Source organism: Aulonocara stuartgranti (genome assembly GCF_965226115.1).
Source record: "Aulonocara stuartgranti genome assembly, chromosome: 22".
NCBI lineage: Eukaryota > Metazoa > Chordata > Actinopteri > Cichliformes > Cichlidae > Aulonocara > Aulonocara stuartgranti.
Window position 1 is genome coordinate 736583 of NC_138957.1, and position 25886 is coordinate 762468.

Genomic DNA, 25886 nt, shown 5'->3' on the forward strand with positions numbered 1-25886 from the left:
CTATCAGTGAGCCTAACAAGAGCCGTTAGCATCATTTCAGTGTTTCAGTAATTTAAAAACACTTCCTGTGGTGGTTACAGTGACATCATGCAGTTTGTGTTTTGACCTCCTGAGGGCGACAAATCAGCACAGACAGAGAGCTCCATTCAAACTTTGCTGCCATCAGTAATAATTCTTCAAATATAATCATCAGTGTTTGAGCAGTTATGATATCAGGGACAATCTAGACATGTGTGACAATACTGAACATGTCACATGACACACCTTAAACATCATGTGATCCACTCTCAGTCTGCAGTTTCATTCATGACTTCAACAAGTTAAAATGAGCTTTGAAGAAAGATCAGTTCAGTGCTGAAATATTCAAACGCTGCAAGAAGAACAACAAAGTGATGACACATGTTTGTGTTTCAAACTGCAGCAGAAATAAATCACAACCTGCCAGAGATCAGGAAGTTTCCGAGGTGCACCTGAACGCAGCACACAGTCTTCCGATGCTCCCGAGTGTCTTCAAACGCCTCTCTAGTTTTTTCCTCCTGCTGAACATTTACTTTCACTTTCCTGAACTTCGTGCAGTGGAGCTTGTTGTTGGTGTGTTTGAAGAAACTGTAAGTTTGCTTTGTTTCCTCCTTTAACAGTTTGTCTTTAGGAACTTTACTGTTTGTTCAGCTCATGTTTGATTTCTTCACACGACAAACTGTGTGTGTGTTTGTATTTCCGGTCTCTCCATTAAAGTCAGTCTGTAATGTTTTTTTTTCAACGAGGCCAAGTGTGTCCGCCATTTTCTGTTAATTTGTTATCAGAGTCACACTGAATGTGGCCTTAGGTCGACCGGAGAGACTCTGAGCTCTGGGTGTTTATATTCACAGGGACAGCAGGAGACAGAGCAGATTTTGTAAATAAATATTTTGTATAGATGTGTGTTAGAGATGGATTCAACATGTCGGTCTTGAAAATACTGCGTCACAAACTGTTGGCTCCGATCCAACAGGAAGAAGTGTAACAAAACACACAAAAGTTATTGTTGTTCACTAAAACTAAACTCAAAAGTAAAACTAGATCTGAAGAAAGTTTAAATAGAAATTAAAAATACACACAATTTAAAACTACATTATTCAGAATGATGAATGAAATAATTTTAGAAAACTAAATAACATTTTACAGGAAATGTCCAGTTAGTGTTTTGTAGTTTGGCTAAAACAAATAACAACAAAAACAAACCCAATAAAAAAAAAAAACTTGCTTCATTACACGAGAGACACGAGAGTTCTTCTTTACTGATGTTTAGTGTGCTTCTCTTTGTCATGATATGAGTGAACAGTTGTTGTTTAAGGTGCAGTTCATGTGGAAGCCACCGGAGGGTGGTGTAGAGATATAATAAAAAAGTTATGGCTAAAACCTAAGACAGTGTCATGTCTGCTCCCTGAGGTAATATCGTAACACTCTTAACGTACACAGGTACACCGTAGAACTGGTGAATACAAATGTACAAGAAAATTATATTTCAGCATTAAAACATATTACAATATAAAATTCACAAGATATAAACAAATATACCACTTTGGCCTGCAAGTATACAAACCGGTGTTTTTAGAACTTAGGACTTGTTATTTCTTCTTTGACATTCACACGGCTAGACCGTCACCATGAGCAGCTTCTCTGACCTTACTTCCTAAAACAGGAAGTGACTTCTTCTCTTACCTTAAACTTACAAAATTAACCAATTATTTTCCTTATTATGATTATTAATATTATTTTCCTCCGAAAACGTTAGAGCACTTATGCAAGTATGTGATGTCTTGATAAATCGAGCAGATATTTTGAAAATATCTTAAAAGTTTATTTTGTGACCCAGAAAGAGTAATATTTCAAACTCCGCCACTCTGTGTTCCTCCGCCACTGCCTCGTTTGAGTTTTGGACGAAATGGATTCTGGGATATTGCATTTCGTCATTTCGAGGTGATTGGAGACCAGAACAGCCAATCAGATTGTTTTGCATCCAAGTCTATGATTGGCTGGTTTTGTGGTACAAATATAACAGTGTAGAGAAAGAGTTGAGCGCGCACGGGCAGAAATGTTGAGAGCGTAAGCAACACATTACGAGCGAGCGCAAGTGCAAAAACTGAGCGAGAGGGGCTGCTGTTTTGTGTGTGTGTGTGGATAATAGCAAACATTGAAATACATTTTTTGCACACAGCAATGACTTTTGTTCACTTAAATGTAACTTTTCTTTGCTCAAAATAAATTTCTCCTCAAAATGCAACACTTGCAAATTTTTTTTACGTGTGCTCAGAATAGTGGCACAAAAATAACGCCATAGTTAAAGAGCTGCTCTTAGTGTGTGATCAGGATCCAGGATTGAGAGCAACAGCAGAGTTCATGGATGATGAATTATTGGATGGAAAAAGCTTCTTATTAGCAGTAAATCAGTGTGTGTGCAGTTCTCTGCAAACTCAGCAGGAGAAATTTATGTGAAGCTTTAACTCTGCTGATCCTTTTTGAATCATGGATCAGCTGAAATGTTTAAATGGTTATTCCTCTTGAACTGACTGAGGCTTCCAGTCACAGTGAATCAGTGTGTGTCAATGAATGCATCGTGTGTGCTTCACGGCTCCATCTAGTGGACTGATAGTAGAGCAGCTGATGGCAGCTTCCTCTGCCTCACACTGCTGTCTGACTGCATTCAGCAAACACTGAGATGAAGCAGGAAAGAAGCAGCTGATATTTGGACAGCACACATGATGGAAAGGAGGATTTCAGCTGATGTGCACATGAATGATTTGTGTTTCCTCTGCAGGTGAAGGTAGAAAGTGTGTGTGAGCTGATGTGAATTCAGAAGCATGGATCAGTGTGAGGACAGAGAGGAGGGAGTCCGTCCCTCTAAAAGCACTCTGTGTGGGGAACATGAGAGCCAGACCAAAGCTCAGAGGTGAGATGACCATCTCTAACTGTCCATGACTCTTCTCCATGTCACAGCTCAGCACTCACATCACTGCTCTATCATTATTCACAGGAACCCACCTGGACCTCCACCCAGCTCTGTGTCCTTAAAGAGTGGCCGGTCTAAAGATGGCTACATTAATTTTAAAGTCTCTGCTGCAGCGAGGTGAGCTGTTAGTAACATGAACTGATGTCAGTTTGGTGTCTGATTTAAATGATTTTTCTGCTTCCTGGTTTCTAAAATGGATCTCTGTAGGACAGCAGTGTCTTAAAGGACACACAGGCTCAGGTGTAACTGTCACTTTATCTGGTTTAAGACACATTTGAACAGAATTGGCTGTTTTTAACTATTTATTTTAATCAGAAATGGAAATTTAGACATCAGACATCTGGATCCTAAACTATTATAGAAACAGCTGCTAGCAGTGGGTAGTTTGACTTTAACCTTGAGGCTAAGCTAACAGCGTGCCAGCTGTGCTCTGTGAGGATGATACGCTGCTCTAGAAAGCAAATAAAAGGTTTGCAGACCTTAAAGAGGACATCACTCTTATCAGTGGAAGATGTGAGGTTCATAGATGGGACACACACAGTCTAAAACATTGGCTCGCTCAGCGCAGCCCTCCAGGACACAGCTGTTTGGCTTCCTTCCACCTGTCCTCATCCTCCTCCGGCTCCACACCTACACATCAGTGGTCCTGGGCTGAAGTGAGGGACTCAGTTAGAGCTGTTTCTGAACCGCGGCACAGGGAGTTTTATCAGACTCCTTAGCCTCAGCACCTGGCTCCAGAATACAGAGCTGCTAACATAGGTTTTATTGACACTTTTAATCTGTTTGTAAAATCATTCCTCTCTTTTCTAAACCCACAGAGTCAATTCCAACTGGTTAGGGAGCCAAATAATACGTGATGCAAAGATATTAGTGTCTCTGACCACAAATGTATTCTGTTTTATGTCCAAACAACCTGCTAGGAACAAGCCAAAACCTACATGCACACATACTTTTAACACCTCCAATGCAGTCAACCTAACAGCAACTCTCCAGAAACACTGTCTCTTGGACTCCTTTAGCATAGTAACTGTGGAGGCTCTTACAGAGGTGATTTATTCAGTGAAGCTCTTTTTCTGAGCCCCTGAGATCCCGCTGTTAGATTTCAGGAAGTTTATGAATCTCCACATTCTGTTTGTAATTAATTTCTCACTCCTAACTTGTTCTGTCCCTGTTTATTTTGAAAATCAATTAATAATATGAATAACAATAAAATGGATGAATTTGAATTGGGCCTAATAACACTGAGATATTAGAACTGAGTGGATCAGAGTTACTACTGCAGCCAAAGAAACTTATAATTTTTTGGTGTGAATTTGGAGGTCATACAAAGGAACCAGCAACACTCACCACTGCTGGTACATGATGATGCTGACTGGTAAAGCAGTTTTGGCATGAAGGCCACCCTTTAGTTTTGTCATTTTAAGGTCGGGCTCCAGGTCCATGCTCACACTTTCACCTAGTGGTCTTATCAGAAGTCATTTTACCATAAAGTGACATCAACACACAATTATAAATAATATTCCAAACATTTAACTGAAGACTCATGTATCTCAAATGTATTCTTAATAATAATATTTAATAGTAGTTACATAACAATGAAACTACACATCTAATCAACACAGCTTATAGCTTTTGTGATTGGCCTGTTCACCAAGTGATTCCTGTTGTGCATTTTCAACTCCCCTTTTCCTTGAGTTTTTGACTTTATCAGTTAAGAGAACTACAATCATCTCCTCAGTTCAAGAAATAATAATCATAACATCTAGTTGAAAAACTAGAGGGACAACTATGTTTGTCCCTGGTAAAAAAGTACATAAAAATAACCACAAGAAAGGTGAAGACCTATGATGGATAAAATCACAGCATTTCACTTTCTTTTAGCTGGCTCCGCATATTAAACGTTGGAACATAACCACACGATAATTACCATGTAATACGCCAAAACACATAAATACAGGCAATAACATTGGCCGATTATTAAGGTTGTTTCATCTGCCAGAATGTTTTGAAGAGCCTAAGTCAAAATCAGGTTTACAGGCCCGTTGATGTCCCCATCCAGCTCTCCTGGAGTAACTGGCTGTCTCCTGGAATCTCCTCCAGGCTCTTGAGTCTGTCACAGCAAACTGCCTGGCAATAGCACATATTGATGGGCTATACTGGATGAGTTGGACTACATATGCAACCTCTTTAGCATCCAGGTATCACCTCATGATATTATTAGTGACACCAAATGCAAAGCTGGTGATGAAATAGGTTAGTTTTTCTTCCTACTGAGTTTGTTTTGTGAGGCTTGTCCCTTAAATTGTCCTCTTACCTCCGTTACATTTTCCCTTACATGACCCCTCAAGGAGTCTCTAAAAGCATTATTTTCATAATGTGGTTGCAGTTAGAACATTTATCTCTCAGAGATGAAAATCATAATATCATAAAATGAAAAAAAGCATAATCTGGAAAAATAAATGTTAAATCTTGGTCTTCGTAATAAACTAAAATGTTTAATCAGATATCACTGGTAGTAGAGTAAATGTGTTTGTGGCAGCTGGGTGATCCCCAGGGCTCTCCGCTCTTCTCTGAGTGGGTGCCGCTATTGTCCCTGTGGTCGTCATCCTAGGGCTCTCGTGCTCTAGGGGGCCTCTGGATGTCTGGGGCCCAGGTCTCCTCCATGTCTGCTATATGTCCTGGGGGTGGGGGGACAGGGCTATGGCTCCTAGTGATGGGATTTCTGGCTCTTTTTAGAGAACCGGCTCTTTCGGCTCGGCTCACTAAAAAGATCCAGCTCTTTCGGCTCCGAACCGGCTCTTCAGGTTGTTTTGTTGCTTTAATTAATTTATTATTAACAATAATACAAAATTATGCACAAAAGGAATTACTAATGTAAAAAAAAAGTGGTTTTATTTATATATGTTTATATATAAATATATGCGGTGGCCCCTAGAGACAAAACACATTTCTAGCATGAACTGAACTTCCAAAACAGAGCTACTAGATCACTTAAATTATACAATTGAAAGCATATGTGTATTTTTTGTGTATTTATACACAAGCATTCATATATAGTCAAATAATTAAAAAAAAAAAGTTCATTTACCTGTTACTACCACACACCAAATCCGGTCGTTGGTACTTGCTGGCTTGTGTAGCCACCAGGTAACAAAAGCTCAACACTGCGGCCAGCATCCTGGAGCACTTCTGTTGTCTTTTGTACATGTTTTGAGTTTTTACGTGTTTTAGAGTTTGTACGTGCATCAGGGTTCGTACGTGATTTGAAGTTTGTGTGTGCTTTGTCTGTAGGGGCCACCATAAATATACATTTATTTATTCACTCCACATAAAATGTAATAAATAAATCATATAATACAAAAATCAACTATTCACATTTCAACTTTTAACTATTTAAATTTTCAGCTTTTTCTTTTTGTCATATGGACCTGCATGAATAAACTTTCTGAATCCTTTATCATCTGCAACTGAAAATAGTTGTGGATGATTACTATACCTTTCTAATGTGACGTTGTTGTCCCTGGCTCTTTCTCGGTCTCTCCCTCCTGCTCTTCTCCTGTGCTACTGAGTGTAACTACCGCCCCTCCCCCCTCTTCCCAGCGTAAAGCACAAGGCTCGCGTGCAGAGTGAAGCAGAAAAATAGTGCAAGAGAGGCTGAGAGAAAGAATGAAAAAAAAAATCACGGCTTGCAATAAGGAGCTGGCTCGCGTCATTCACGTCAAAGATCCGACTCTAAGAGCCATTTCGTTCGCGACCGACCCATCACTAATGGCTCCCTGAATACACTATTAGACACTTACTTGGAGAAACCTTATGAATACAAGTGTGCTCTCACACACAGGTGTACAAAGAGGTACTCAGACACACACAATCTTGGTCAACTGCTGCCTCTAAAAATATCATTTATTATTGGCACTGTCTGCTGTTCAGTAACATTTTAATATGTATTAGTTATGCATGTGTTGGTTGTTGCCGTTGTTTTTCTGGTTTGTCTTTTTTTCCCCAGCAGGTGTTGAAGCAGATTCTGTGTTTTTTCTCTCCCTCTCCTTCTGTTAACTCTCTCCACAATTTCTCTGTTTTTCTTCTTTTTCTTTTCCATCCCCCAGTGTTGTTCGTTGTAGTTGTAATAACTCAAAATAAAAAATCATAATAAAGGTCTAATAACATATGACTATCAAGTGGACTGTTATGACAAGTGGTGTAAAAGTTTAATTTGGAAAGTAAACCTGCTGGGCATTTTTTGGCCTTCACGCAGCAATTCTGATTGCTACACTGCTGGACAGGAACAAAAAATAAAAGCTGGACACTGGATACTAGAAACTCTCCTGGAAATAAATCCATATTTGTGGGCACAAGTGGTAACATGACAGTAAAACACATTGTCAGTTCAAGAGATAAGGCTCAAGCTACAAACAGACCACAATTAGATGACATTTTCAGAATCTGAGATATAATTTAAATCTTAACTTTGAGCTTGGATACTCAAGAGAACACTGAAGTAATTCACCCTATATCAAAATTCTCAGTGGAACTGGTAAATTTCTACAAAAACAGGGAGTCATCTATATCCTTATCTTTGTCAAATAATCACTGACTGGATCATTATCCTGTGCTTGAACTAATTCTCCATGGTTCCTTCACAGAGTGGATCAGGAGAGCTCAGAGGTTCCCAGTGGTCAGTCTGCCCAGCAGCATCAAACACAGCTGGACTCCATATTTATGGTCTGTACATGTACAACAACTACTTTTACATCTATTCCGTTCACAGTCATCTCCATGCTGCTCTTTGTAGACCAGTGGATTGTCAGTGTGTCCAACATGGATCTGATGTTTGGCTCCATGACTTCAGTGTCACGGTCAGGGAATGTGGGGAAATAAGACCAAAACGCAGGACTCTTCAATGCAGGCAGTGCAATTATTTACAGTGTGGTGAATTATACACAACAATAAATCCCTGTGCGTCCCCGACTCCCACTCTGTGTCTTCTCCAAGTGTCTGTGCTCCGTGTGTCCGCTCTCTAGTGCCCGTGTACTCCATGCCTGCTGCCCTCTCATTTCCGCACTCATGCGAGAAATCACAGAGGAAGCCATTAGTACAATTGACTTCACTGTGGTAAGCTCACACTCACAAACTCACTAGCTGGAGAACTGACGGGAAGTCTCACGCAATGATCCAGTGCTGACTGGAGCTCAGCCTCCTAAATAGGGTGCTCAAGACGAGGCCATCAGCTCAGGCTTGAGATTGCTGACAAGCGGCAGGTGTGGCAGCTTCCAGTGCAGGAATGCTTCCAGGTCGCGCCTCCTCGGTGACCCAAAACATCTGGGACCATGACTGAACGTAAACACACAAACATACACAGAGAGACAGGAAAACAAGGAGGGAGATCCACCAAAACACAGCACATGGAAAAATAAACAAATGCAGAAATACATGTGCCCTGGGTCTAGGGACCCAGGGCACATGCCATCTAAGACAAAAATCTACAACAAAAATCAAACAAAAACAGAGTCCATCCAACCCCAGGCGAGTGGTGGGGGTTCCACGACAGAGGGCTCAAAACAATATCCTCAAGTCAAGAAAAAAATCTCTGTCTAATAGTTCATGAGGCCACCCGCGGTTCCAGCGGTGGCAGCAAACAGTTCTAGTGGCCGACCCGGTGGGCGGCGATGCTGAGACGACCCTTCACGTGGCCTGTCAAGGGGCCAGTAGCGGCGACGTAACAGTTCTGGTGGGCGGCCGTGTTGCCGGCAGATGCTGCGTGACGTGCAGGCCGTGCTAGACGTGGAGGTGCAGGCCATGCTGGACATGACACGGGCAGCTTGGCAGATGGCCGGCGTGCAAGGCTAGATGAAGCAGGACTGGGTGGCATGACATCCTGAAGCGAAACAGTTGTGGATGGCCGGCAGACTCCCGCCGTGCTGACCTCCTGCTGGGGCAGAGCGGGTCCCTCCAGCGCGTTGACCTCCTGCTCGGGCAGAGCGGGTCCCTCGGGCACGCTGACCTCCGGCTCAGACTAAGCAGGTCCCTTAGACGGCATGGCCACCTCTGACTTGGGCTGAGCAGGTCCCTCAGGTGGCGTGGCAACCCCCGACTCAAGCTGAGCAGGTCTCTCAGGCGGCATGGTGACCTCCAACTCGGGCTGAGCAGGTCCCTCAGGTGGTCTCACAGCTGCAGGTGGTGGAGAGGATGGCGGTGTATCAGCTGCAGTTAGGTGAGGTGATGGTGGCATAGCAGCTGCAGACAGTGAAGCAGAAGATGGCGACGTGGCTGCCATAGGTGTTTGTAGTGGTAGTGGTAGTGGCATGGCAGCTTCAGGCGGTTGAACCAATGATGGCGGTGTGGTTATGGCAAGTGGTTGAGTAGGTGTGGAGACTTCTGACTTGGGCGATGCCAACCACAGCTACACAGGGCACATAGCCGGCTTGGAATGTAGCAGCTGGGGCTGTGCAGTGCAAACAGTCAGTTTGGGCAACAGCAGCGAGATGCTGTCCTCAGCTGGCAGAATGAGCTCCCCAGAGCTTTCAGCAGAGGATGGAAGTGGCTGAACTGCACACAACTGAGCAGTTGGCTGAGCAGGTGGATGAGCTGTAGGCTGTGCTAATGGCTGAGTTGGGAGTGATGTGGCTATTGTAAATGGTGAAGTAGATGGCGACATTACAGGGGTCTCCAGGGGTCCAGACGTGGCAACAGTCACTGACTCAGCCTCTGGGAAAGCCCTGGGGAGAATCTCTGTCCCCAAATAACCAGACTATTTTGGCTTCTCCAACCAACGGCTGCGGCAGGCTAAACATGAGAACAGTGACGGCACGCAACAATAAACACATGCAATGCACTGCTGAGCTATTTGCTCTTTTTATTCTACATTATTGTTACTTCAGGTCTCCATAATTGGAGTTTATTCAGAGACACTTTGTGGCCTTGCTCTGCCAGGTGACGCAGCACAGCCATAGTGTTCTGTTTACACCCTTCCTCTGTGTGGCCAGTCACTAAAATATCATCTACATAAAGTAGAAACTGTCCTTCTGCTGGCAGAGGGCAGGACATCATTGATTTCTTTAAAGCGTCAGCATAGAGAGTAGGGCTGTTTTGAAATCCCTGAGGTAACCTAGTATCTCTGTCCCTCAAATGTGAAGCCAAACAGATGTCGCGCATCTGGATGTAAAGGCACTGAGAAAAAGGCGTTTGATAAATCTATCACTGAGAACCATTGTTCCTTTGGAGTGACTTGATTTAGTATAGTGTGAGGATTTGCTACTACTGGTGGTATCATTTCAGTAATTTCATTTATTGCTCGCAGATCATGTACCAAACGATATTTTCCGGTGTTAGCTTTCTTAACTGGGAAGATTGGAGTATTGCAGGTAGCAGAATTAGTTTTTATTAAAATTCCTGCTTTCTCCCTCTACTAACATTATTTCTGCCGTCATACCTGTTTCTGTGGGGATGACTCCTATCCCTAATTTTGTCATCGCGTCTCTTCCTAGTAAGTTCACTGGGCAGGTTGGGTCTATTATACATGGCATGTTACAGGAGCGTTGACTGGGTTTATGCAAAAATGTCAGTGGCATTGTTAGTGGCTGGGTTTTTACATGCCCTGACGCTGTTTTCACCATTACTACTTCTCTAGAAAAGGTTGTGCGCGGGGGCTCTGCTTTAAGCACTGTTTTACAAGCTCCTGTGTCACACAACACTTGCAACTTTTTGCCATTTACATAGATCGTAAGCGTTGGCTTCCCGTCCAGTAAACTTACTAGCTGATGAACATTATATACTTCAGTTTCATCCTGTTCTAAATTATTTTCCGCATTTGTTAAAACTTTTACTTCTTTTTCATCTATGTGGCTCTCTTTTTCAGCCATCTGGGTGTTTACAGCCACAGTGGTTGCAGCTAGTCATTCTGTGTCAAGTGTTCTTTGTCTCTTACAGTCACGTGCAAAGTGTCCCTCTTTTCCACACCTCCAGCATGTAGTGTTAAAATCACTGTTTGGTGTTTGTCGAAACCTGCCTCTACCTCTTGCTTCTCCTCTATGCATTCCTCTCCCTCTCCTTTGACCTCTGAAAACTCCCCTGTAGCCCCCACTCCCACTAAAAGCCGTAAAGACGGTGTCAGTGTCTAGGGCAAAGACTGAGGCCTTCTCTTTGTTTTTCACTACTGTTTGTGCATGATTAGCATATTGAAGCGCCTCATCTACTGTGCCTGTATCTTGTGTTACCCAGTATTTTTCTACGTGAGACCTAATGCTTGGCAGTAATCCTTTAATAAAAGCACGTTTAAATTGTTGCTGGTATGGTGATTGTGGGTCATCAGCATAATTTAGACCTGAGTTCTGTCTGAAAACTGGTCTCAGCCTGTCCATGTATTCATGTGGGTTTTCCGTGTTACTTTGTTTAACTTGGTCTATTTTACCATAGTTGGCCTTTGGCGCTAATTGTTGACGGGCCCTATCAAACACAGGTATTAATGCTGCTTGGAGATCAGCATGACCTGGGGGAAACGCTCTACCATCTGGTAGGGAGCCAGTAAAGTCTCCCCTAATTCTTCCCCAGGAGAGCCCTAGGCAGTCTTGAAATAATTGTATCACCTCGTGACTGTTTAAATGCCACTGGGTAATTACTTCACGCACGGCAACTTGCCATGGTTCGTATCCTTCCTGTATTAGTGGAATGCCTTTTATTACATTCTGCCTATCTTTATGTGTCCACGGGCGGTAAACAAGGATCGTGGGTCTGTCATCCCTGCCTCCTCCATGACTATCACCTAGGAGCGTGCCATATCTGGGGTTTGCCACTTCAACTAATGGACACGCTAATGTAGATGATGGTGGTGGTGGGTCTGGGTGTGAACCACGACTGTTGCACCCTTTTTCAGAGCCATGATCAGATCTTCCTGGATGAAAATCTATTTCATGCTCAGCTAACAGCGTTTGTGCGTCCCTGTATGCATTGTCAAGTTTAATTTTCCTATGTCTTAGCCACATGGGAGATCGTTCAAAATGAGGTTTTGATGTAATGCTGGCTGTTTCTCCTACAGTTGGTGCGGAAAATTTAACGGAGGGGTCTAAAAGAGAGTTATGTGGGTCTGTTAATGGAGGTCTTTGTTCAGTACATGCTTGTTTTGTAGTTTCATCATCAGGGGTTATTAAAGCTGCTGCTAGTTGTTTTTTCTTTTCCTCTTTTTTTATTTTATTTTCAGTTCTCCTTTCAGTTTCACTTTTCCATGCTTGGAAAAACCTATACTCTTCATTACGTTTTAATTTCTTTTTTGGGTCTTTTGTTAATGTAATCTCTTGTTTTAAGGCAGCTCCCAGCTGGGTAACAGCTGAGGGGCTGCATTTCCCTTTCCAGTTACAGCTTTTTGTTTTTCGTGGATTTCTCTACCTATTTGCACTTATTTGTCCGGCGCCTGGACATGTTTTTTCTAGCCACTGCTCGTCAGCAGTGAGTTTAATGGGCTGATTCCCCATTTTCACAGAACTGCAAAGCTTTCTCTGGCACGCTCGACTCAGGAATGGTTTACTGATACGGCCTTCGACTTCACCCTAACGGTGAAGCGGTATCAGTTTTATGAGATGAAACTCAACCTTTTTCCTTTGTCACCAGTACATGGGCTCTTGCAGGATACACAAAAATGGAAGTAGTTCAGCAATTTATTGTGCTGTAAAATCAACTTACTTCCAGACACACACACATATGGACATTTGCGCGCTTTTACAATTTGTCACGAAGTAATTTCAGCTACTTCTAAAACTAGTCAAAACAGAGTTCCTTTTTGGCAAACTTAAACCTAATTTGTCACGAGATAATTTCAGCTACCTCTAAAACTAGTCAAATTCGGCTCCTTCCGGCGAACCCAACCTAATTTATCACGTTACTTAAACGTATTTTTAATTTGTCACGTTACTTTAAATCTTTGCGGCCGTCTTTAAATACCAATAGTGTGTGTGTGTGTGTGTGTGTGTGTGTGTGTGTGTGTGTGTTGATCAAAGGGTCATATAACATGAAAGCACAAAAGGTACATCCTTGGTCATAAAGAGGGTAGTCTCCCCCACCCTAGATGGCACGGTGAGGAAGTCCAGCAGTTAAAGCACTTAGACTAAAACAGACATAGCTACGTTAAAACAATAAAACAAGGTACGACCTCTCCCATGCTCCCAGGATGTGGGGGTGAACCAAGCCTGCTAAAAATCACACATCCTGTCACTACCAAATAACTACAAACAGCATCCTACCATAAGCAAACTTATATCACTAAAAGATTATACTGACTACTAAATACAATTTTCCATTGACAATTATACTGTCCAAACCCACAAATCAGTACATGGGATGAAATGTAAAACAAATGCACAGACTGCACAAACAAACACGAATGCAACTCACAAAATATTACACCAATTACTATGCCGAACTACAACATCAGACTATGGCATCAATTAGTGCATTAAACTATACATCAAATTGTGGTCAGCTGCGGTTAAGCTACAGTCAAGCTGCAGTCAACAGAAAGTTTCCCCTCATGCCAACCCTACCTTTTTGCTCATCAACAGCAGTTGCGGTGAACGATTGAGAGCAACCACATTTATCATCTAATACACACCCATGACTCATGCCCCACAACCGTGCACCAATAAAATGTGTGCATTTAAATCAACCCTCTTAATTCAAAAAAGGAAAGACTCACATATGGCTCCTACACTGACTGAACAGAAAAGTTGACTGGCTCTGAGTGCACTGGCCCCAACTCCGAGTTGACAGTCTCAAAGTCCACTGACTCAGGATCTTTAGTTTCAAATTCTAAAATTGTCCATTTAACAGCCACACAACAAACCTCTGAGTTCACAGCCTCAAAGCTAACAGGCTCTAGCACTCAAACTTTGGGCTGAAAAGGAGCACAAGAAAAACTTCAACGCTCCTTACACCAAACACTGACCCAGAATTAGCTGCCAGCCAACATTTATTCTCCGGTAATGCTGAATCTCTTAACTCCTCTACTATTGTGGGTTTAGTTCCCTCATTCACATTCCTGGCGCTGCCCAAATGCATAGAAAAAACAGTCTCTGTACTCTTACTCACAGCGAGTGAATTTTCAACGATGGCAGAGTCTGTTTTACTCGCTGTGGTGTCTTGCGAAGCTGACCCAGAGTCAGCTGACTCCGCAGATCCCGCAGGAGTGAGTGGAGATGTGGTGGAGCACCGATAGTAAAGAACACCTTCTCCTCCATGAAGGCGGGACCAGCAGGCCAGGTTGCGAATTCTACGGCGGGCCGGGCTAAGTTGAGAATGAAATGGGAAATGTTGGTTCGCGGTCCTGCAATGCCTTTAACCTTTAACTTCTCCAAAGGCGCTGAAAATTGCAGAAGCATCTGGGAACTGGAGAATGAGGGGGTTATGGTTTAACTGAGCTTCAGCAATGTCAATAATCACTTCCACAGTCCGTGAATCAGGAGCCGTGAGAGCGCAGCTGACAAGCTCACGGAACCGCGTCACCTCTCTACAGTATTCTGGCAGGTATTGTCCACTGGGTCCATTCTGGCTGGATTGTTCTGTCATGGTATGCCATGGCAGACTGTGGGAATGTGGAGAAATAGGACCCAAACGCAGGACTCTTCAATGCAGACAATGCATTTATTTACGGTGTGGTGAATTATACACAACAATAAATCCCTGTGCGTCCCCGACTCCCACTCTGTGTCTTCTCCAAGTGTCTGTGCTCCGTGTGTCCGCTCTCTAGTGCCCGTGTACTCCATGCCTGCTGCCCTCTCGTTTCTGCACTCATGCGAGAAATCACAGAGGAAGCCATTAGTACAATTGACTTCACTGTGGTAAGCTCACACTCACAAACTCACTAGCTGGAGAACTGACGGGAAGTCTCACGCAATGATCCAGTGCTGACTGGAGCCCAGCCACCCTTCTAAATAGGGTGCTCAGAAAGTGGCCATCAGCTGCGGCTTGAGATGGCTGTTGAGCAGCAGGTGTGGCAGCCTTCAATGCGGGAATGCTTCCAGGTCGCGCCTCCTCGGTGACCCAAAACATCCGGGACCATGACCGAACATAAACACACAAACATACACAGAGAGACAGGAAAACAAGGAGAGAACACCACCAAAACACAGCACATGGAAAAATAAACAAATGCAGAAATACATGTGCCCTAGGTCCCTAGACCCAGGCCCTTACATTCAGTCTGATTGGGTCATTCATAAAGTATTCTTTTCCAGCTGCTGGAGGACAACATCATCACTTTTGTGAAGAATGAGCTGAAGAAGATCCAGAAGGTTCTGAGTCCAGATTACCCAGAATGCTTAGAGAGTCATAGGGAGGAAGATGAGCAGAGGAACAGCAGCAGAGAGGCATTTGTGAAGATCACACTGAACTTCCTGAGGAGAATGAAGCAGGAGGAGCTGGCTGACCGTCTGCAGAGCAGTAAGAGGATTTCTATAAAGATTTTAGCAGCTGAATAGATGGAACATTTAGTAACATTTCAAATATATACAGTTTGAAATGAATCTAAGCTGACATATTTCATTGATATGTTGTGTCCTTTGTTCCTTTAGGATCTCCCATTGTAGTTTTTCAACAGCATCTCAAGTCTGTCTTGAAGAAGAAGTTCCAGTGTGTGTTTGAGGGGATCGCTAAAGCAGGAAACCCAACCCTTGTGAATCAGATCTACACAGAGCTCTACATGACAGAGGGAGGGACTGCAGAGGTCAATGATGAACATGAGGTCAGACAGATTGAAACAGCATCCAGGAAACCACACAGACCAGAAAAAACAATCAGAAAAGAAGACATCTTTAAAGCCTCACCTGGAAGAGATAAACCAATCAGAACAGTGCTGACAAAGGGAGTGGCTGGGATTGGGAAAACAGTCTTAACACAGAAATACACCCTGGACTGGGCTGAAGACAAAGCCAACCAGGACATCCAGTTCATATTTCCATTCACTTTCAGAGAGCTGAATGTGCTGAAAGAGGAAAAGTTCAGCTTGGTGGGACTTGTTCATCACTTCTTTACTGAAACCAAAGAAGCAGGAATCTGCAGCTTTGAAGACTTCCAGGTTGTGTTCATCTTTGATGGTCTGGATGAGTGTCGACTTCCTCTGGACTTCCACAGAACTACAATCCTAACTGACCCTAGAAAGTCCACCTCAGTGGATGTGCTGCTGATAAACCTCATCAAGGGGTACCTGCTTCCCTCTGCTCACCTCTGGATAACCACACGACCTGCAGCAGCCAATCAGATCCCTCCTACCTGTGTTGGCATCGTGACAGAGATCAGAGGGTTCACTGATTCACAGAAAAAAAAGTACTTCAGGAAGAGATTTAAAAAAAGCAGTCTGGCCAAAAAGATCATCTCCCACATCAAGACTTCACGAAGCCTCCACATCATGTGCCACATCCCAGTCTTCTGCTGGATCACTGCTACAGTTCTGGAGGATGTGCTGAAATCCAGAGAGGGAGGACAGCTGCCCAACACCCTGACTGAGATGTACATCCACTTCCTGGTGGTTCAGGCCAAAGAGAAGAACGTCAAGTATGATGGAGGAGCTGAGACAGATCCACACTGGAGTCCAGAGAGCAGGAAGATGATTGAGTCACTGGGAAAACTGGCTTTTGATCAGCTGCAGAAAGGAAACCTGATCTTCTATGAATCAGACCTGACAGAGTGTGGCATCGATATCAGAGCAGCCTCAGTGTACTCAGGAGTGTTCACACAGATCTTTAAAGAGGAGAGAGGACTGTACCAGTACAAGGTGTTCTGCTTCATCCATCTGAGTGTTCAGGAGTTTCTGGCTGCTCTTCATGTCCATCTGACCTTTATCAACTCTGGAGTCAATCTTCTAGAAGAACATCAAACAACATCCACATTATCTAAACTATTTAGCAAACCAAAACTACAATCTCTCCACCGCAGTGCTGTGGTCAAGGCCTTACAGAATCTAAATGGACACCTAGACTTGTTCCTCCGGTTCCTCCTTGGTCTTTCATTGCAGACCAATCAGACTCTCCTTCAAGGTCTGCTGAAACAGACAGGAAGTAGCACACCGACCAATCACGAAACAGTCCAATACATCAAGAAGAAGCTCAGTGAGAATCTGTCTGCAGAGAAAAGCATCAATCTGATCCACTGTCTGAATGAACTGAATGATCATTCTCTAGTGGAGGAGATCCAACAGTCCCTGAGATCAGGAAGTCTCTCCACAGACAAACTGTCTCCTGCTCAGTGGTCAGCTCTGGTCTTCATCTTACTGTCATCAGGAAAATATTTGGATGTGTTTGACCTGAGGAAATACTCTGCATCAGAGGACGCTCTTTGGAGGATGCTGCCAGTGATCAAAGCTTCCAACAAAGCTGTGTAAGTAAATTGTGGTCATATCTTTACTTCTAAAGTGTACAAAAAAGGGATGCACGATTCAAGAAACATTTATGTTTGTAAGTGGTGTTGGCTTTTTAAACAATCTAATACTGTGCATAGCAGTATTATGTTGTTTAAAAAGCCAACGCAAGGGAGTGTCATCATTTTTCATATATTTATGCTACCAATCAGAAACAGTCCATGTTTTATCTACAGGTGATAAGTATTAATGCCTGAAAATTTAAGAAAAGTAAAAACCCATGGCATGCTTTATTCACATCTAATGTACATGGAACAGGCTAGATTTCTGTTCTCTGCTAAGTTCTTACACATTTCTCCACTATATGCTGGAATAGACACACACTGAGCTCAGGAGAATCATAGTTAGTGCACTTGTTTACAGTGATACGACCATAATGTGCTATATACAAAGTGTATAAGGATTAATGTGGCTCCAGGGATCCAGAGTAGAAAAAACAGGCATCCAACAATTCAACTCTCTCAGATCATGAGCCACAAGTGGTCGATTGCTGTCAGGTGTGTACAGCCAAAGGCAGGAAGACCCCGTAATGAATACAAAGACAAACAATAACAGATAGTGAGAGAAGGGAGGGAGCAACAAGAACAGACAGAGAGGCAGAGAGAGAAAAACAAACTTTAAGAGAGGGACAATAATAATCTCTCCTTTCAATTTCTCAACAACGTCAGTGAACTGCTCAGTTGAATATGTCAATTTGCTTTTTTTGTGTCAAGGTCAGGCCCATACTCTGAAACTGCTCATGTTCTTTATATTTCACATGAGTTGCTGTTGTCACATCCAAGAAAGTCTTTATGCATGTTTAATCATCCAGGTAAGTAAATCTCCAAAAGTTGATTCTGTTCATCTGGACATAGCGTTTTTTGGGAGAAACATTTCGTCACTCATCCAAGTGACTTCTTCAGTCTCAGCTGACTGCATGTTTCCCCAATCTTATAAACAGTACATTTGCATATGAACAGAAACCAAATCTAGGTCCTCTAGGAGATATGATACTGTCAGAGCTTATTTTGCCTCCTTTTTATGTCATAAAGCCTTACAAGAAGACAGGGTAAAGGCAATTTAATTATATGTTTAGACTGCATGAATAATGTATTGGATGTATTTATGTACATATATGTATGTATTTTTGCATTAAGGTGTATTGTTGTCTTGAAAAAAAAAATCTATGACCAAAATGGCTAATAAAGCATTGTAATATCTGCAATGGAAACCAATTAGAAGTTCATTTAAGACTGTTTTTTTTTTTCTCTTCTTAATATTTGTCACTGCTCGTTAATAAGACAAAAGTAATTCCTATTGGAGTAATTGTTTAATTGATGGAATAATCAATAGAATATTTGATTGCTAAAATAATTGATAGCTGCAGTTCTAGTTCACTCATAATCTTGTCTCCAAGCCCACAAGTTTTTTTCCTCTATTTTGTGACACATCCAAATTGGTCTACAATTAACGGGAGTGAAATAATAGTGGATGGAACCAAGGCCAGCAGAACGAACAATTGAAACTTCTAGAAACCGTAGAAAATAAATTTTCAACAGGTTTAATATTGAAAATGATTTAATTTGATCACATTGACTTTATTTTTTTCAGACTAGCTGAATGCAACCTCTCAGAACGAAGCTGTGAGGGTCTGTCCTCAGTTCTCAGCTCCCAGTCCTCTAGTCTGAGAGTGCTGGACCTGAGTAACAACGACCTGCAAGATTTTGGCTTGAAGATTCTGTCTGCTGGAGTAAAGAGTCCAGAGTGTAGATTACAAAAACTCAGGTCAGAATTCAGACTTTCAGTTTTATAGTCATGTTAAATCTGAAATACATTATTGCAATAATAGCTAAACTTTATGCACTTGGTGATTCTTTGCTTACAAATTGAATTCACAGACTAATATTCCACCCAGAAGCAACGCTGTTATAACAATATGAGAATTCTTTGTCATTTTTAACCAGGGCATGTCCTGTGCACATTAAAGGGAGAGGTGATATGCAGGTTACTTTTAAAATGTATTCCATTACAGATTACAGAATGCATGCCCCAAAATGTATTCTGTAGCGGATTCCGTTACGTTACTCAATGACAGTAACGTATTCTGAATACTTTGGATTACTCATTATATTATCATGCTTTTTACAACTAGGTGAATGTACTATTGCTGTGATTTATTACTGTTAATGAAGGTCCGAACCGTAGTAAAGGGACCTCTGGCTAATACGTTGGGTTCCGTGTCGGGCTCGTAGCCGAAAAATAGCTTTACTTTGTTGTGTGGGTCAACTTTGCTTGCGAGAGACAGAGAGAGGCGTTGAAAGGCTGCTCCAACAGAACTTATTGTTTAGGAGGAAAACACGAACACAGTGTACAGTCGAGTCTTAATAGCTTACTTACAACTGGGCTCGTCAGGCTCTCTTCTTGGCTGCAGTGGTTATTATTATATTTACATGCTTCCAGCTCCCATTTCTGCTCGATGACAGCTCGTACTTTTCCACTCGCCTTTTTCTCCCTCCTCGCGCTCACAGACACATAACGGGTATGGCAGTCCATTCTCCCTGCAACACGGACTACACTGCCCATGATGCTACATTCTTTAGAGCAGTAGCATTCTGTCTATTAGCTTAGCACGAAAACAACAAAAAGGCGCATCTCTTTTTTTATGTTTCACAAATGTGAATGAATCCATTACATCTTGTTTCTCCAAACCCATCTCATTAGGTCTTAGATTTTCAATGTCTTCTTGCATATTTTTCCTCTCTTCACCACATCTATGTGCGATACCAATGATTTCCTTCCCGATCTGATACCAAGTAAAATTCAGGGTGGTATAGACAATACTGATACTTTGTACAAAAATGTAATGTTTTATGCATTTCAAATTATAGCTTCATAATGATTACAAGAAATCAGACAAATGGTTCTTATCGCTTAATAATGCAGAATTATCATATAGAAATAAAAAAAAAAACCTGAAGTTGTGCACTATTTGAACATGTATCCTGCCTGCACCACTAAAGGGCTTGGTGAGGGACGTCTGTCTCACCCTAGCAGCACCTGTCCTTCTCCTCTCTCTTCACTTCGCCTCAACATAAGCTCATCATATTCTGTGATATGATTTACTCTGAGGTGTTTGACGAGGTTAGTGATGTTGCCACAACACCTCACTGTCTTGTCACGTGTATGGCAAACCGCTTCTTGGCTGTTTATGGAGGTAAAATACGTCCACATATGACTCAGTTTACGCTTAGCCATTGTTGTGAGTGCGCACTCCAAGGGGCTGCGACACATTTATACAGCCGTATTTCACACATGACTATGAAAGGCGGAAGAGGAAGTAGTTCCTTCCAATGTAAACGAATGATATAGTTTCTTTCTACTGTGTTCCTGTTAATGATAAACTACAAATTTACCCCAAATTACTATAATATCAATATTTTAATGAGGTGCCCGAATCACCTCAGCTGACACCTTTTATGTGGTTGAGGAGCAGCAACTCTACTCTAAGCCCTACTCATTTCGGGGCACGGTCACGGTCGGGGTAATAAAGCTGCGTTTTGAGTTCAGTTCCGTCTCTGAGAGTTGTGAATTTTGGGTCCGATCCTGCCTGCTACACACAGTTAGATTACAATCTCTGTATTTGATATCTCTGTGTCTGCAGTCTGTCAGGCTGTCTGATCACAGAGGAAGGCTGTACATCTCTGGCCTCAGCTCTGAGCTCCAACCCTTCCCATCTGAGAGAGCTGGACCTGAGCTACAATCATCTAGAGAACTCGGGAATTAAGCTGCTGAAGGATCCACGCTGGAGACAGGACACTCTCAGGTATGGAGAGAAGGCCTGATAGAGAAGGAGGAGCTGGAAACATTTCCTGTGTCATTCACTCACTTCCTGTTATTTTTTTCATGCAGGTATGACATGCCTTTTGCTCATTTATTCATCATTAGGGTAGATCTGTGTTTAACTGGGCAGACATTTTGAGAAAAGAATTCTCCCTCTGACCCTGGTTAAGATTTGATTAAAATCTGAATAGAAATAGAAATAGGCCTAAAACATATTTAGCCTAGCATTGCACAAAGACTGAGGAAACTGTTAGGCAGTTAAAGTTTATGATCAGAATAAAGGTATGATGTAAAAACCACATGCATTCTTTCCTCTATATAGCTGAAAGCAAAGAAGCTTGAAAAACTGCCTTTATTTATTCATATACAGCAAAACCAGTACACAGTAAAAAATATTGTATTTGTACAATATTGTACCAACATAGAAAATCAATAAATACAATTAACAGTAAGACTGAGGAAAAAATTGTAAACAGTCTGGTCCTCATATAGTTCTTTTCTGTTCTGGGCACTGAAAACGCTTTTATACAACATTCCACATTCACCCATTCATACAAGTACTTTTATTTCCAATGCTTTTCCAACCTTAACCAACCTTCCGATTAGTAAGTGACCTGCTCTACATCCTGATCCACAGCCACCCCATTAAGAACAATAAAATGGAATGATTAAAATGGAAGACTTGAGTTAAACATGACACAAAATTTAAATGGAATAAAAAAAAAAAGAATAAATAACACTTTAAAAATAAAACAAGAATTTTTAATTCATTAAATCCTGCATGCCAGCCCTTCAACATTTTTTTGTAATTTAAAAAACAAACAAACAAAGAAAAATATGACATCCTGTCATGTTGCACTAATAGTATTCATTTAAAGTGTTGTTAAATATGTTGATGTCTTTAGCACTGGGTGGTAAGAAAACTATTTATCTTCCAAATGAGTGTCCAAAACAAGGATGAACACTTGATGCCTCAGCTCCTCTGCTCACATCTTTAATGTGAGGGGCTAAGATGTGAGGAGAGGAGTGTTGGATGTACAAAGTGAGAAATGAGAAACAGCGAAAGACTGAAAAATTGCATTTGAACTATGTGAATGACATGAAGAGTGATGGCGGAGATTTACTGCATACCAATTTTTTGCTACAAATCCTGAATGGAAAGTAGGAAAATGTTTTCATTGAACAATCTCTTAAGCAGGTAACAATTATAAAATGGAATAAATCTGATTTTCTCTTCTGTTCTTTTTTTCTCTAAAATTCCAACCATTGTTGAATGAATTTGTTGTTCATGTTGAATAAAATGTTGTTTAAAATGAAATAACATTTTAAACAAGTTGTAAAACACAGTAAGAACACTATATTTATTCCTCCAGATATTCTTAAACCTTGGTTGAAGAATATCTGGAGGAATAAATAAATTTCAATAAATATTAACGTTAGCCCGCGACTTTGTTCCAGTTTTGAATTTTGGCCCACTGTGTATTTGAGTTTCACACCCCTGCACTAGACTGATTGTAGGAGATTGTTAGTTGAAACTATGGTGAAGTTAACACTAAATATTCAGACAAGGTCAGTTATGTAGGTATGTAGGTAGGATAAACTAAGACCTAATTTTAAAATAAAAGCAGCCTCCTGGTAAATGCTATTTCCACATTAAGTAACTAGTTTAGTATGTAATCAATGATTAAATTTTTTCATTAAAAAACTAACATCTCCAAATTTCACATTAATCACATTAAAGGAATCAGAGTTAAATAAAAATCTACAGCCATTCCAAAGAAATATCCGGTTTCCACAGACTAATCCCCTTTAAGCACAGTGTCAATCTGCTGTTAAATCAGAACATGAACAGGTATCAGGTGGCATTAAAACACATGAAAACAATGCTGCACTCACTCAAAAGTCAGAGGTCATGTACAGTAACCACACTGACACCAAGAGGAGAAAAACAGCTGGCAGCAAAAGCAGGGGGGTGTCCTTTCCAGCTAAACAGATGAGGAATATAAAGATAATGAAGGTCACAGTTTGAATCAGTCATATTTCATTTGATACGATGGTGTAGTGACAGATCCAGGATCAGTCCAAATCATCAGCAGTTTGATCCACGTATGGATTGAAGTGTATTTGTGGAAATGTTGGACTGTTTCTTTATAAGTGTGTAACAGTGTGTGTGTGAGAGCCATGTAATGTCCATGTGTGCATGCTGACTGTGCTGCTCTGACCCCCCTCCTCCTTTCAGGGTGGAGCCTGCTGGAGTCCGATGGTTGAGACCAGGTCTGAGGAAGTGTAAGTGTGTTTTTAATGGGATTCATGAAAACAAAGCAGCACACATTCAACCATCTTCATCATTCTGATGTCAGGAGTCATCATCAAAGTGTCAATCAATGAACAGATGATGGATCAATAACTGCAGCTGGATTGTGTTTGTTCTCTCCATCAGATTCCTGTCAACTCACAATCGACACAAACACAGTGAACACAAACCTCCACATTTCTGACAACAACAGGAAGGTGACACATGTGGAGGAGGTTCAGTCATATCCTGATCATCCAGACAGATTTGATGGCTGGTTTCAGTTGCTGTGTAGAAATGGTCTGACTGGTCGCTGTTACTGGGAGGTTGAGTGGAGAGGAAGAGTTGAGATATCAGTAAGTTACAGACAAATTGCAAGGAAAGGAAAAAGCATCGACTGTGTGTTTGGACACAATGATCAGTCCTGGAGTCTGGACTGCTTTGATGATGCTCCTCGCTCTCTCAGACACAATAACAGACAAACACCCATCTCCTCCTCCTCCTCCTCCTCCTCCTCTGTCTCTAACAGAGTAGCAGTGTATGTGGACTGTGATGCTGGCACTCTGTCCTTCTACAGAGTCTCCTCTGACACTCTGATCCACCTCCACACCTTCAACACCACATTCACTGAAACTCTTTATCCTGGGTTTTGGGTTTGTTCTGGAGCTTCACTGTCCCTGTGCTGAGTGGAGTGTAAAGAGTTTCCTCCTGTTAGAGAAACACTCTGACTGTTGAACAGATAGTTCAGTCTGTACATGTCTGTCTCTTTCACTCACAAACACGTTTTCAGATTCATGGATTCAATCAGTTGATGTTTGAAACTCTTCTAAATGATTCCTTGTTTTGTTCCTTGTAAAAGTCTTCCTCTTCAGTCCTTTAAAGATGGAATCTCCCATTATTACAACATCCACATGTTGTTTTTCTGTCTCTTTCCACTCAAAGCTTCACAGTGAATCTCAGTATGTTGTGTTTCTCTGAAGCTCAGTTCACAACCTGCTCCTCTGCATTTTCAACAAGTCTGAGCTCATTAAAATGAATCCAAATGTTTGATTTCTCTTTCTTAATAGGATGTTTCCAAACTCTCCACATGCTCTTACTGTTAATTGTTAATAAATATGTGTGTATAGCACTGCATATGTTGTGTATCACTTTAGTTTGTATGAAACATGAAAACTATCACAAAGGGTCCTGGTGAAGAATCTGCTGGAATTTGGTGACAGACATTAGATTTGCTTTGATGTCAAACTTTTAGAAGCTGTTTCATTGTTTTTCATGCACCTCTAATTTTCTAAAATGCTGCATCAAAATCAAAGATGACGTGATGACAGATGTGTTTATGTCCACAAAGCAGAATGAACTCTATTGCTGACAATAAGCGATGTACAAACAGAGTGAGCATTTCTGAGGCCACAGAGAGAAAAAAGGAGCACAAACTCTGACTGTGAGCTCACCAACACACACATTTACACTTGGTTTGTCTTCACAGAGAAAAACACACTTCCTTCTGCTGATGTTTCACACTAAAAGCCTCGATAAAAAATTAGACGTTTCCATGGTAACGAAGCACATTCATAGCATTGAAAACACACAGTTACACCTGAAGTGACGTCGCTGAGCGTCTAATGGTGTTTCACTGACAGGCTTCTGGACTGTTCCAGTGAAACTACGAGCATCACTGCCCTCCAGCGGTCACTGTCAGTACCTACAACTCTCCACATACAATAATACTGACATTGGGACACATTCACTGCAGCGTTTCAGCACTAATGTTCATCAGTGTGATAATAATGCTCTATATGTGAACACTGATATTATTAAACTGATAGAAACACTGACGTCAGCAGAGAGATACTGACTGATGACAGATTACTACCCCTAGGTGGTCACAGTGATGAACTGCATGATATTAAACCAGTGACAGGTGCTTAATGAAGAGCATTTCCAACCTACATATATATATTCCAGCAAAAAGCAATAAGAATCATTAATAACACGCGCTTCAATCAAGCGTCTGACTCACTCTTCATCAAATTAAAAATACTTCAATTTAATGAGCTGCTCGAGCTTCAAAAAGTCCAAATTATGTATAGAGCAAGACGACATCCATGAGGCAAAATATTCAAAATGAGTTTCAAGTTCAATAAAAACATGATACACTGAGAGGAAACTCCATGTTCACTAGAGCGGCTGTTGTAGAGGTGGCCCATGGTGCTATGCTACAACTTCACACTGCCACCCTACACCTTTTCAACTGCTCAGCGCCCTGAATTCAAGAATGACATCTTCAGTGCATAATTGGCTCTTTCTTACTGAGCTCTCAAAGAAGAAGTCCAGCAATAAAGCTGGACATTTGAGAAGTCAGCTGGAAGGTCATCCCCAGCTGCAAACCC

At 41.7% G+C, this 25886-nt stretch overlaps 2 protein-coding genes across 2 annotated transcripts in view; one reads left to right on the plus strand and one right to left on the minus strand.

Annotated features, from left to right (window-relative positions):
* Nucleotides 1-25886, minus strand: part of LOC309698884 (dynein axonemal heavy chain 6-like) — a 242468-nt gene that overhangs the window by 23990 nt on the left and 192592 nt on the right.
* LOC309698843 (NLR family CARD domain-containing protein 3-like) lies at nt 523-24630 on the plus strand. The gene is made up of 10 exons (XM_082521573.1): nt 523-608; nt 2798-2929; nt 3014-3106; nt 7633-7711; nt 15208-15412; nt 15544-17344; nt 18975-19148; nt 21025-21186; nt 23443-23489; nt 23644-24630. The coding sequence occupies exons 2-10, from the start codon at nt 2841-2843 to the stop codon at nt 24180-24182; spliced, it is 3189 nt and encodes a 1062-aa protein (XP_082377699.1). The 5' UTR covers nt 523-608; nt 2798-2840; the 3' UTR covers nt 24183-24630.

Excerpts from the sequence above, each read along its gene's own strand:
- LOC309698843 (XM_082521573.1), top strand. The coding sequence starts at position 2,841 with ATGGATCAGTGTGAGGACAGAGAGGAGGGAGTCCGTCCCTCTAAAAGC. Across the intron at positions 15,413-15,543 it reads GGCTGACCGTCTGCAGAGCA|GATCTCCCATTGTAGTTTTT; the intron begins GTAAGAGGATTT and ends TTGTTCCTTTAG. Across the intron at positions 17,345-18,974 it reads AAAGCTTCCAACAAAGCTGT|ACTAGCTGAATGCAACCTCT; the intron begins GTAAGTAAATTG and ends TATTTTTTTCAG.